Source organism: Xenopus laevis, chromosome 6L, assembly GCF_017654675.1.
Source record: "Xenopus laevis strain J_2021 chromosome 6L, Xenopus_laevis_v10.1, whole genome shotgun sequence".
Classification (NCBI taxonomy): Eukaryota; Metazoa; Chordata; class Amphibia; order Anura; family Pipidae; genus Xenopus; species Xenopus laevis.
Window position 1 is genome coordinate 79,209,765 of NC_054381.1, and position 13,957 is coordinate 79,223,721.

The 13,957-nt window shown below is 38.5% G+C and overlaps 1 protein-coding gene across 2 annotated transcripts in view; it reads right to left on the reverse strand.

Moving 5' to 3' along the window:
* Positions 1-13,957, reverse strand: part of LOC108719073 (tomoregulin-1-like) — a 385,317-nt gene that overhangs the window by 64,559 nt on the left and 306,801 nt on the right. For both annotated transcript variants that reach the window (XM_018267683.2, XM_041566231.1), the window contains 2 exons: positions 13,004-13,152; positions 12,235-12,300 (listed from right to left, as the gene is read on the reverse strand). In XM_018267683.2, the coding sequence (XP_018123172.2) occupies positions 12,235-12,300; positions 13,004-13,152 (215 nt within the window). The remainder of the gene's footprint in view (positions 1-12,234; positions 12,301-13,003; positions 13,153-13,957) is intronic.

Here is a 13,957-nt window from a genome sequence, read left to right on the forward strand (position 1 = left end):
AAATTTAGCTATTGCCCCTGTTTAAGGGTGTTTGGTGGCTGTGTCTTTAGGTGCACCCATACATGTAGGGTATTTTTTTGTTTAGAAGAAGTTGCACATTGACACTTAGCAGGTGTTTTTTGTTGTCATGGCGATTTTGGGGAAAATCTAACTTCGGGACTTTTTTTTCTTTATTTCAGGCCAAACCACTAAATTCTACAGAGAACTGCACCCACAGATCTGCATGCAGGAAATTAAGGATGGCGACACTGAATAGCTGCAGGTGTGCACTTTCAAGGAATATATAGTTTGTGTGGGGGGGTATTTCACAGGTAAGGGGTGTTTAGACTGAAAAACTGTAAGGTGGGCACTTGGAGCGCAGCCTCAAAATTTAGCTATTGCCCCTGTTTAAGGGTGTTTGGTGGCTGTGTCTTTAGGTGGACCCATACATGTAGGGTATTTTTTTGTTTAGAAGAAGTTGCACATTGACACTTAGCAGGTGTTTTTTTGTTGTCATGGCGATTTTGGGGAAAATCTAACTTCGGGACTTTTTTTTCTTTATTTCAGGCCAAACCACTAAATTCTATGGAGAACTACACCCACAGATCTGCATGCAGGAAAGCAAGGATGGCGACACTGAATAGCTGCAGGTGTGCACTTTCAAGGAATATATAGTTTGTGTGGGGGGGTATTTCGTAGGTAAGGGTTGTTTAGACTGAAGAACTGCAAGGTCTGCATTTAGAGATTTCCCTTATGTATTGCCCCTGTTTTGTGGTGTTTGGAGGCCATGTCTTTTGGTGCACCCATACATGCAGGGTATTGTTTTGTTCAAGAGAAGTCACAGATTGATATTTAGCAGGTTTTATTTATTTTTCATGGCAATTTGGGGCAGAAATCTGACTTTGGAACTTTTTTTTCTTTATTTCAGGCCAAACTGCAAACTTCTACGGAGAACTGCACCAACAGATCTGCATACTGGAAAGCAAGGATGGTGCTGCTGAATAGCTGCATGTGTGCCCTTTCAAGGAATATATAGTTTGTGGGGGTTATTTCACAGGTAAGGGGTGTTTAAACTCAAGAACCGCAAGGTGTGCACATAGCAGGTTTTTTTTTAGTTGTCATAGCAGTTGTCCTGAACAAAACGATGCAGGGTATCGTTTTGTTCAGAGGTAAGGAGAAGTGTCTTTTGGTGCACCCATACATGCAGGGTATATATTTGGGGTTATTTGAATATTTTCAGTAGAGTAATTTTGTCAAATTCACTTTTGACTTTGAGACTGTAATGGTGTTTCAGAATAAAAAACATCCCCAAAAATATTGCTGCGATTTAGGGTGATCCGTATGACGGCAGTTACATTTAGAGCAAAAACTACACCACAGCTAATTTCAATGTAAAATTATACAAAATGCTGTTTTATTATTGGGGTGTGTTGTGGACAAGAAAAGTGGAATACCAATACATTTCTGGTATTGTTGGATTCAGCAGAATAAAGGCTTTTACAAACAGTAATCAGTAAATGTAATTCTTCTTTTTTTAAAAAAAAACACAAAATAAAATATATTTTAAAAATATAAATATTCTTTATTTCACTTTTTTTTTACATATTTCACTCAAAATTTTCATTATATCTCTAGAAAAAGTACAAAATTTTGTTTCAGTGTTCAAGCCCAATTCATTACGAAGAAAAACAACATATAATGTGTCTTATTTCACGTAGGTTTTCTTGTCAAAAATCATCAGTAAAAGTAATGAATGCAAAATGTTTAAAAACTGCTTGGCAGGGGGGCGGGGCTTGGACGCTGATGCGAGTGAACGTGCGGTGAAGAGCTCCGTGGTTGGAACTGGCTGCAAACCAGCTACAAACATTATTTACTAACTGTCTCTCCTTTTGAGCAGAGCCAACGGTTTTGTGATGTCGAGGAACGTGAAAAAGAACCCGCAGACGGATCTTACCTCCTTTTTTTCTAAAGCCAAAACGCCAAGCCTGAAATCTCAGGATGATGCAGCACAGTTGGATATGGCGGAACGCTCTGACAAGGCCGGAAACTCAGGCCCTGAGCCTGCTACCGACTCGGACTCCATGCCAGTAACGGTGAGCATCCTTAAAACTTTATTAGACGATCTTAGAGTTTCCTTGCACGCTGATCTTAAAGAGGAAATAGTCACTTTGCGTTCAGATGTTCAACAAATTGGCAACAGAGTTGATTGCCTAGAAAACAATTTGGATGAACTCCGCCAGACGCAAAACCAGTATACTGAATGTTTGGAGCTGGTTAATAAGCAGGCCGTGCATGTTAAAGATAAACTGGCGGACTTGGAAGATCGTTCCCGTCGCAATAATGTTCGTTTGAGGGGGATTCCTGAATCTGTTAATCAGGGGGAACTGGGCGCATATTTCCACGCAATGCTGTCGACCCTCTTACCCCAATTAGACGCCCCTAAACTAGAAGTGGACAGAATCCATAGGATCCCCAAGCCTAGGACCCTATCAATGGATGCACCGCGCAATGTGATTGTACGGATACATTTCTTTTCTACTAAGGAACTATTCCTTCAAGCTTTTCGGGCTGGTGTTGATCGCCCAGACCATTACAAAAATATCCGTGTTTATGCAGATCTTACTACGCAGAAAAAAATTTGCCTCCATTACAGAGATTCTGCGGACCCATGGAATCCCATATCGCTGGGGTTTCCCTGTACGACTACTTTTTATTCGTAATGGAACTTAGCTTTTTTTTTCATACCCCCCAAGAAGCTATGTCGGCATTGACGGAATGGGGTTTATCCGAGCAGTCAATGGACATTGCAATGCCTAAAATTCCGAAGAAACGTGCGTTGGGTTGGTCGACAGTTTCCCCAAGGAAAGGAAAACAAGCCCAATTAGGTGACGCCACTTGAAACATGGAGAGATTCTTATAAAGGTTTATTGTTGTTCGCTAACTTTTCCTATGTTATTGTGGGCTTTTTTGCTGGTTTTACCCTGGTGGGTTTTTCTCCTGTTTTACCTAGCCACCCTCCCCCAATGGCTGGACTGTGCAGCTGTTACTCGCAGTATGATTTTTACTGCACATATCACCCGGATAAGCCTTTGGTGCTGTCCATGGGTTTTTTTTGTTTTCAATTCTATATTTTATGTTACTTTTTTCCTTTTTTTCCTCTTTTTTTTTGTTTTTTATTACCTTTTTCATTCTTTGTATTTTTGATTGTAACGATTCCAGAGATGTTTGTATGTCTAGGTACTAGCCTCAGAGAATTGCCTAATCTGTATGTTATTTGTACATCTTTATTCTCCTATTCAGTAACAGTTATTCTTTTATTGCTCAATTATGCATTTACATGTTGTATCATTGAACGTTAAAGTCTTAAATAATCCAGCTAAACGGAAGACTGTTTTGGAGTGGGCTAGAACTGCTTCAGTTGACATTTTATGCTTACAGGAGACCCACTTTAAAGCAGACTCCCACCCTTCATTGGCAAATCGATACTATCATCAAATCTATTATGCTAACGCTCCAGTTAAAAAGAATGGGGTTGCTATTTTGTTTAGGGACTCGTTGCAGTTTAAAATTCTAGATCAGATAGCCGATAGTCATGGAAGATATATGTATAATCCTTCGGTTTGAAGTTGACTCCAAATGCTACATAGTTGTATGCCCCAAACACTAATCAAGTGAAATTTGTAAATAAAGTATTAGCTCGCGTCACGACAACTGCGGCTAACCCACAACGCTGCATTATAGTTGGAGACTTTAATATGGTTATTGATCCGTATGTTGATAAAACACCAATATTATCAGGCTCTTCCATGCGGACTGTTAATAATTTATCTAAAGCCTTTCAACATTCATTGAAAAGACATGACTTGTATGATGCATGGAGGTCTTGGCATCCGGCTGAGCATGATTTTACTTATTTCTCACCAACACATATGTCTCACTCATGCATAGATTTAATCCTTTTAAGTAGCCAGTTACTGCATTTGGTTAAAAAAACTTATATAGGAGTTGTTGCCTGGTCGGACCATGCACCAGTTGGTCTATTGATTAAATTATCCTCACTCACCCCACCGGTATCCTCATGGAAAATGAACAATTCTATTTTGGCGAAACAAGACCATCTTGATCACTTTGTGGATCTCACTACTGAATTTATACGTTTATACGTGATACGTTGTGGTGTGCTTATAAAGCATTTCTTAGAGGTCATATCATAGCCTTATCATCTAAGTTGAATAAAAGCAGAACTAAACTCCTAGTAGATCTGAACATTCAATTAGCAGCACTAATGGGAGAGTTAAAATCGAGACCAACTGTGGCATGCTTCCAAAAGGTAACTGCTCTAAAACGACAAATCAACTTAATCCAAATGGAAAAAGTGTCATACCAATGTAAATTGATAAAACAAAAATACTATATGCATGGTAATAAAGCAGGAAGGCTGCTGTCAAACAAACTGAAGGAGGTTAAAGCCAAAACACGGATTACCAAATTAAGACTAAAGATGGCAGAATCCTTACAAATCCTAATCATATAGCAAGTGAATTTGGATCTTATTATTCTCGACTTTATAATTTTCAGACAGACAAAGAAGTTTATCAAGCCACTACACAGGACAGACAACAGTTTTTAGACTCTTTAAACCTTCCGAAACTATCAGAGGAACAACTCAATATTTTGAATCAACCTATTGCTGATAAGGAGATTTTAGATACCATTAAAACTTTGAAACTTAACAAAGCCCCAGGCCCAGATGGATTTTCCAATAACTTTTATAGAAACATGGCCCAGAGTATCACCCCAATTTTGATTCCCCTTTTTAATAGTTTTGCTATGCATGACACCCATAGGGAGGAATTGTTTCAGGCCACTATTACTACCATACCAAAACCAGGGAAAGACCCAACCATAGTGACAGACTATCGACCCATTTCATTATTAAATTCGGATATTAAAATCTATGCGAAAGTACTGGCAACTAGGCTCAATCCTATCATTACAGAATTAGTTGGGAATGACCAGGTGGGTTTTGTGGCTGGTAGAGGGGGCCAGACAATACTAGAAAATTTATTAATATCCCCCTTCACGCTAACATATATAAACATCCTTGCCTACTGCTTTCCTTAGAAGCAGAAAAGGCTTTTGATCGGGTTGCCTGGCCCTTCTTAAAAGATGTTCTCTTGAAATTTGGATTTTATGGCCCCTCCTTAAGTAGTATTCTAACTTTGTATAGTAATCCAACTGCTAGGATATGTGCAAGCGGTTACTACTCACCCTCCTTCAGACTTACTAATGGAACCCGACAGGGCTGCCCCTTATCTCCACTAATTTTTGCTTTACTGATGGAGCCATTAGCCGAAAAGATTAGGTCTAACCCCTAATAAAAGGTTATCAAATAGGACAATGGGAATATAAATTATCCTTATTTGCAGATGATGTAATCTTATCTCTTGTGGAGCCTGAAGTCTCCTTATCAGCAATGTTTGAGACCCTTTCTAGTTTCTCTACGGTGTCATATTACAAAATTAACACCAATAAAACAGAAGCTTTACCTATCTGGATTGGTATTAATTTAGCAATGTCAGTTAAAGATTTGTATAAATTGAATTTTGCTCCTTTAATTACTAACCTTCATAATCTTATCGAGGGCTGGATGTACAAAGATATTTCTTGGTTAGGTAGAATTGCAGTGATTAAGAGCCATATCCTACCAAAAATTCTTTACCTATTTAGGACGATTCCGATACAATTACCCATTAAATTTTTCTCTGCCATGCAAGCTTCTTTGTCGAAATTTGTCTGGAAGAAATCCAAACCACGAACATCAGTTAAGGTTCTGACAAAACATAAAACGAAAGGGGGACTAGGTTTGCCTCAACTTAAAACATATTTTCAAGCTACGCATTTGAACTTTCTGCAACGATTTCTGGACTCGACTCGTCCCCCACAATGGGTACAGCAAGAAACAGATGTTTTTGACTCTTCGTTTGGTCAAATTGGAGATTTAGTTTGGTCCCATCCTAGACTTAGACCAAAACCGGTCAGATCTCTTCCAACGACGGCATCTAATTTGAAGGTCAGGGGACAATTTAAAGTTGGGACTACACCCTTTGCATTCTTTAACGACGCTCCAATTTTCTCTTCCGCAGTCTAACTTTGTTCCATGGATTAGATCAGGCCTTACAAAATTTGAGGATTTTTTCCAGCAGTCAATCCTACAGTCATTTACCCAATTGCAAACAAAATATAACCTGCCTAAACACACATTTTTTACTTACCTTCAACTTCACAGTTTTCTGAAGTCCTCTGCGATTGACAAAATTAAACAGTTGTCTCCACTTGAAACTCGGCTTATGAAATTGCTCTCACAACAGGCTAAAATTTCTCAATATTATTTGGCATTGCTTGATGCTAATTCACAAACATCAGATCCACATCAACTAAAATGGGAATCGGAACTGGACTCCTCCATTGAGTATTCAGACTGGAATAATGCTTTTCTTTTACTTACATTTACCACTCACTCAGTCCGACTCCTGGAAACAAGTATTAAAGTGATGTGCAGGTGGCATATGGTCCCAACTAAACTTTATGCAATCTACCCCAATACTACAACAAATCTCTGCTGGCGGCAATGTGGATTTGTAGGTTCATTTTCTCATGTCTGGTGGGATTGCCCGAAAATAGTTCCATTTTGGCAATATATATTGGATATTTGTAAGTCTGTTTTGAATACTGCGGTGATAGCGTCACCGAGATTTGCTCTTTTAAATATGGACATGGAACTTATCTCTTGGAAACACAAGCTTTTGCTCACACATATTTTGTCGGTAGCTAGACTAGTCCTGGCAAGAAACTGGAAATCATCACAACCTCTGGATCATAACGAATTTCTTGCTTTGATGAATGAGACCAGTACTATGGAATACTATATTGCAAAGAATAACCAATCTTTACGCAAATATTATGATAAATGGTTACCTTGGGGTAATAATGATCTTTTGGATTCCGCTGAATCTGCTATATATAGGAGATAATAGAATCTCTAAGCTACAGGAACCTCTGAGACCTCTCTGAGGTCAGGATATGCTAGGTGATAGATTTGATTTGATCTCTGTTCATGGCTCTTGATGTTACATCTCTGGCATACATATTTCCCCTTCCCCCCCTTTTTTTTTTTTTCTCTCTCCTTCTCTTTTTACATTCTTCTTTTTTCTTTTTTCATGGTTGCTAAGATAGTTTTATAGTTCTTTATTTTTCTGTATTATAACTGACTTTGGATATTGTACTACTTCACACCTTGTATGACTACTGCTTTCAATGTCTACACTTTGTACATCTCTTTCGCTGCTGTATTGGATATGTATCACTTCCTACTGCATTTGTGAACTTCATTTGTCCATCGTCAATAAAAAAGTGTTGGAAATTAAAAACTGCTTGGCAGTAGATGTTCGCATTTAGGACAAATCGGCTGGCAAGGTTAAATTGCAGGTAAAAATTAGTCCCTGTGAAATGAGTATAGGACTAGCCAGACCAGGGATTACTTTTACGTAGTCGGCTAGCAATATGTACTGCAATACAGGCCCGGACTGGCAATCTGTGGGTTCTGGCAAATGCCAGAGGGGCTGCTATAAGGTGCCATAGAAAGTCAGTATTTAGTGGGCTGGTGGGGGCTGTTTGGGCCTCTATGTGGGCTGATTGGGCCTCTGTGTACCTAAAATAGCAGGGCCTATTTTAATTCTCAGTCCAGACCTGCTGCAATATACAGACAAACATGTCCTGACTCCTGCTACTTTCTAAGTCACCAGGTGAGACACTACCTACCTATCTGACACAGGTGAGTTCTGCTTTACCATCTACTTGTGTGTAAATGGTGACTAGGCATTGTGCTTGCTCACACTGTAAATATCACTGGTGATGTTTCCCATAGAAACCAGTAAGGAATGCAAAAGTGCATAGAAACTTTATACTTTACTACAGACTGGAGCTGCTAACAGTGGTGTAACTACAATATAGCAATGGGGCCCAGATTGAGGTCTGCTGTATAGTAGTCCCCCTTAACAGGGCATTAAATTTCACCATATACCACATGCAAGCAAATCATGCATGAGCAGCAGGCTGACTGGAGCTGGGGGATGGCGTGCACAGTGCTTGAATTGGGAACAAAAAGGTGACGGGATGGGGGTGTGACATGTATAGCTCCGCCCACACTGAAAAGCAGCACTGGAAGGAAAAAATTTTTAGGAGGCCACACCCCCATCTAATAGCCCAGAACACATAGCAGGGTGGGACAGAGGCAATTTCATGAATAAATATCCCGAAAACTCATAGTAGGATGGTATAAAGGCAATTACATCTATAAATACACCCAGAATTCATAGTAGCATGGCACAGAGACAATTACATGTATAAATACCCCCAGAATTCATAGTAGGATGACACAGAGGCAATTACCTGTATAAATACCCCCAGAATTCATAGTAGTATGACACAGAGGCAATTACATGTATAAATACCCCCAGAATTCATAGTAGGATGGCACAGTGCAATTCCATGTATAAATGCCCCCAGAATTCAACAACAAAAAAAGGCACTGTAAGGCTACAAATGTAATGTTATTTCTACTTTTTATTACTCATCTTTCTATTCAGGCCTCTCCTATTCATATTCCAGTCTCTTATTCAAATCAATGCATGGTTGCTAGGGTAATTTGGACTGTAGCAACCAGTGTGTTGAAATTACAAACTGGAGAGCTGCTGAATAAAAAGCTAAATACCCCACAAATATATTATTTTAAATCAATGCATGATTGCTAGAGTAATTTGGACCCTAGCAACCAGCGTGCTGAAATTGCAAACTGGAGAACTGCTGAATAAAAAGCTAAATAACTCAAAAAACACAAATAATAAAAAATAAAAACCAATTGCAAATATCACGCTCTACATCATACTAACAGTTAATTTAAAGGGGAACAGCTCCTGGAAGAAAAGACTACTGCAGCACCATTTCAAAAGGCAGAACCAGCAGTGCAGAGACAGATACTTCCAAATACAATTCAATTCCATCCACAAACAACGCTGAAAGCCTAAAACATCACATTCAAGCATCCAGTGAAGTTTCTTTAGTCACATCTATTTTCAGTTTCTGGTTTACATCTCAAATCAGCCACACCCACTATGGAAGAATATCAAAGTCGCATATAATCATAAATTACTTAGCAAAATACATTGTTTTATTTGACCGAACATCCAGCATGTGATAGTATCCCCAAACAATTCAAGCACTAGGACTTTAACTTACATCCAGACTAATGGAGCCGTGTACTGCCAACAACCAGCAGTGTCTCCTCTCTCAGACAGTGCTGCTGCTCTTGGGGCATGTGACTTGTTCCATTTATAGAAACAGCCAACTGCTCGCATGACATCCAGCATGTGATAGTATTCCCAAACTTCTCCCCGGTGCCCTCACCTCTCCGACAATCATACTTGGAGTTGGACTGATGCAATTTCCTGCGCCAGTGCGCTGCCACAAGCAGGGTCTTTCCCCCTAGCTGTCACGTGGTGCTGTGATGCTAGCATATCCTCAGCAGGGACAGGTGCTCGCTAGACGCTCCTCTCCGTAACTCTGCATTCTCCTGCCCATTTCTAATGCAATGTCATGACTTCAGGACCCGGCTTTGTGTCGCTGATGCTACAGCTCCACAGAAGGAGGTGCATTAAAGGAGCGAATTAAAGCTCCGGTATGCAAAATCTTTGCATCCCGTCTGGGTTGAAAAAAAGAAGTGGCAGGATGGCATCCTGCCACATCCCACCCCAATTCAAGCACTGGGCGTGCATGTAGCTGAAGGTGTATGCCAAACCAACCCCTTAGAAGATTTTTTTTTGGGGGGCCTGGTTCATTATGCAGTTGTGCAACTGGTTGCTCAAGTAAGGGGCTTTTTTGGCAGTTGCATTTACAGCTTGAGGCATTCAATAGTAGCTGATTAGGAAGAACATGTGCTAATACCCTTGTCATTTTGCTAATTTGAATACATGTAATCATTGTGGTAAAATTTTCAAGTGATGTTCTTGAAATGGAATGCCGGATACAAACCTTGTATGTATGTGTGTTTGTATATATATATATATATATATATATATATATATATATATATATAGATATAGATAGAGTCCCACAGTGCCTGCACTCAAACCAAAAATCGAAGCCAGAGGTGCACGGTCCAAGTATAATGCATATGTAGAAAGAAGATCAGCACTCTCTGTAGTTTAGGTGAAAATTGTGTTGATTTATTAATCAAAAATCACATCTTATCCGACGTTTCGGTCCCACATGAGGACCTTTCTCAAGGATACTGTGTACATAGAGTGTAGAGAATAAATACCCACCCCCATCAGTGAATTTGGGCGCCAAAAATGACGTCATAAGTCCATATAAGGAACATAGAGTCCAAAGATTCCTTCTGTTTCTTTCACATATCAAGTGCACCGCTTTTTTTCAACCACTAGGTGTCAGTGTCCGACCAACTGTGTCTGTATAAGTGTCCAATTGAAACTGTAACATTTCATGTATCAAAAAAGGAAAAAAAAGAAGAAACTGTATCTTTTTACATACAGACAATAAAGAAACATTTGTTACTCACATACTTTGTTTGAGAGTTCATTTCTTAGTTGTATAGATCTTACATATAACTTTTCATGGAGAGGAGGAAACAGAACCTGTTAACGTAATAGAAACCATATTAGGCAAGGAAACAATTCAGTTGCAGTTGTCCATTCAGTCCTTTGGGGGTAACACAATCCAATTCGTAAATCCAGAAAGCCTCTCTTTGCAGCAACATTTTTTCAGTGTCCCACAGGTTGCGTTATTTGCAATACTCTAATACTAGGAACAGAGTTTAGACACCCAAGAACGGGAAAAGTGTACAAAATTGGGCACAAAATGACATGCACCACGGCAATGGTAGTGTATATTATCAAATGTCCATGTGGGCTGATTTACTGCGGGAAAACTGTTCGTCAGCTCAAAGAGAGAATTAACATGCACAGGGCAAGCATAAGGGCAGCACTCAACACAAACAGGCAAATAGATCCTGGTAAGCAGGACATTGCCCAGAAGCCGGTGGCTAAGCACTGGCGTGAAGCTAAACATGACCCTTCACAATTTAAATGCATGCCCATTGACCATATAAAAAAAACCCTTAGGGGAGGGGACACTGAAAAAATGTTGCTGCAAAGAGAGGCTTTCTGGATTTACGAATTGGATTGTGTTACCCCCAAAGGACTGAATGGACAACTGCAACTGAATTGTTTCCTTGCCTAATATGGTTTCTATTACGTTAACAGGTTCTGTTTCCTCCTCTCCATGAAAAGTTATATGTAAGATCTATACAACTAAGAAATGAACTCTCAAACAAAGTATGTGAGTAACAAATGTTTCTTTATTGTCTGTATGTAAAAAGATACAGTTTCTTCTTTTTTTTCCTTTTTTGATACATGAAATGTTACAGTTTCAATTGGACACTTATACAGACACAGTTGGTCGGACACTGACACCTAGTGGTTGAAAAAAAGCGGTGCACTTGATATGTGAAAGAAACAGAAGGAATCTTTGGACTCTATGTTCCTTATATGGACTTATGACGTCATTTTTGGTGCCCAAATTCACTGATGGGGGTGGGTATTTATTCTCTACACTCTATGTACACAGTATCCTTGAGAAAGGTCCCCATGTGGGACCGAAACGTCGGATAAGATGTGATTTTTGATTAATAAATCAACACAATTTTCACCTAAACTACAGAGAGTGCTGATCTTCTTTCTACATATATATATATATATATATATATATATATATATATATATATATATATATATATTTAAACAAACAAGATGAAATGCCGCTCCTCACCTTTCTTATTGGGTGCACGTGGGCAAGGCTTAATTTACATACTAAACAAGTTAGCCCCAGCACTCTCAATATATAACCCCCTGAAAAAATATTCTTGCACAACTGAACTTAAAAAAGACACTTATAGTTACAAAGTTTGTACAAAGCTTGCATAAGCTGACAGGCCCCATCAAGGCACTGTCCAAGCATCAGTCCTATCTAAGTGAAAAAAGTATTATCTTTGGGGGGAGAAAGACCATACCTGCCTAATGGTGTCTTTGGAAGAAATCATGCTAAATAAAGAGAAAAGCAGGTATGGTCTTTATCCCCTGCTTTATGTATACAAACATACATATATAATGAACTATTTACCTTTCACCTCGGGTCGGTTTTGTAAGCCTTCCTCCTTCTTACCCGTTATGCTTGTTTCATCTGTTTCTAAAAGAAAAAATAAAAGCCAAAGTTGCATATGCTTTATTTATATTAGAAAATAACTTGATTTGAAAAGGAATTCTTTAACACATAATCAGTATGCAGGGGAACTGTTTTTTGTTGTTGTGGGGGGGTCTCTTGAATATTGCCTTGTGGCTAGCTTGAAAGTTATCCAAAGAGAGCTGTTCAAAGCAAGGTGTTGAGAAACGCAACTAAGCTTACCCCGATCAGGCTATTATTAGAAATTGTAATTTGGCACATACTATTTAAACTGCATATAATTTTAGGCTACGTATGGAATGATTTCATATTTGTGGCACATTTGTATTGTCAAAATGGCATAACATTTTTTTCTAAAAAAAAAACTTTACATTAAAATCCTCCTTTACAATGTACCATACTATATTGAAATAATATAACTAAAATAAAGATAATTTCTTATTGTAAAGATAAAAATAATCTATCTATACCCATAGAATCATCCAGATTTCTTTTTAAATACTCTCCTGAATTGATTTATATAAGTAAAAAAACAGGAAAACATCCCTTTAATAGGGGTGACAGAAGACTTCAGCATGTGACCAACATTCAGACTTAAATGGGGGGGGGTTGTATTTTTTTCAAACAAAACACAAAAATGCATTAAGCCAAATTGGTATTAGATGAGTGTGGAATTCATAGAAAATGATAACATGAATATATTCCCTACCTATACAGCTCCGTAGATGATTTACATCAATCTGTTCTTGCCTGAGACATGATGCTTCCCGTACCAGACAAGGGTTGGAGTAGGAGCTGCCATCAGTGGCACAAACAGGGTTAAAATTATGCCCACTGCAGTCAATGTTACAGACGCACCTATTAAGAGAGAAACAAATATAATGATTACTGTAATATCAGAAATGCACAAGCCCTTCAGGTGTTACTTGACAGATTCAGAAACTGCAATTACTTAATCTGGTTCACAGGGGGTGCCAATCTGTTTCAGTCCAGCAACAACAGAATAATGAATCCTATTAGGTGTCATGCACTTAGTATAGCTGCCACAAACACTAGAGTCATGCATTTACCATACCAACTATGTGTCCCTTCAGGGTTTCCATAAATAAATACGGGTGGTCGCTTTTTCAACCACCGACATTTAACAAATAAATTCCCTCTATAACACTTGTTTTATTTTTCTCATTTTATTTTTCTACATAACATACATAACTAATACAAACTGACAAAGGTTTTATTAATTGACTGAGTTGCTGAGTAATAGTTTGTAAATTTACATACATACGAAACAAAAATAGTTTTAGAATTTAATAGTTATAAAAACCCTTTTTACATTTATTTGTTATACGGATGTGTTTATTAGTTACCATTACCAGTGATGACTGATATTGCTCTCATGTTGTCAATTTCTTACAAGAACAGTACACAGACAAGCTAGATGTGGTTCGGTGGAGGGGATGGGCTCTGATCCCATTGGTTGATACAGAAGAAAAAGGGTGGATAATGTTGACACATTCTTTTTTATGGCTAAACAGACAGCATGGTGAAATGCTAATTTCCAAAAAACCGTGCTAGGCAAAACAGTTTCCTCTGCATTTATTACATATAAAACAAATTAGTACAGCTTTTGTCAATTATTTAGTTTTTACAAAAATGCTAAAGT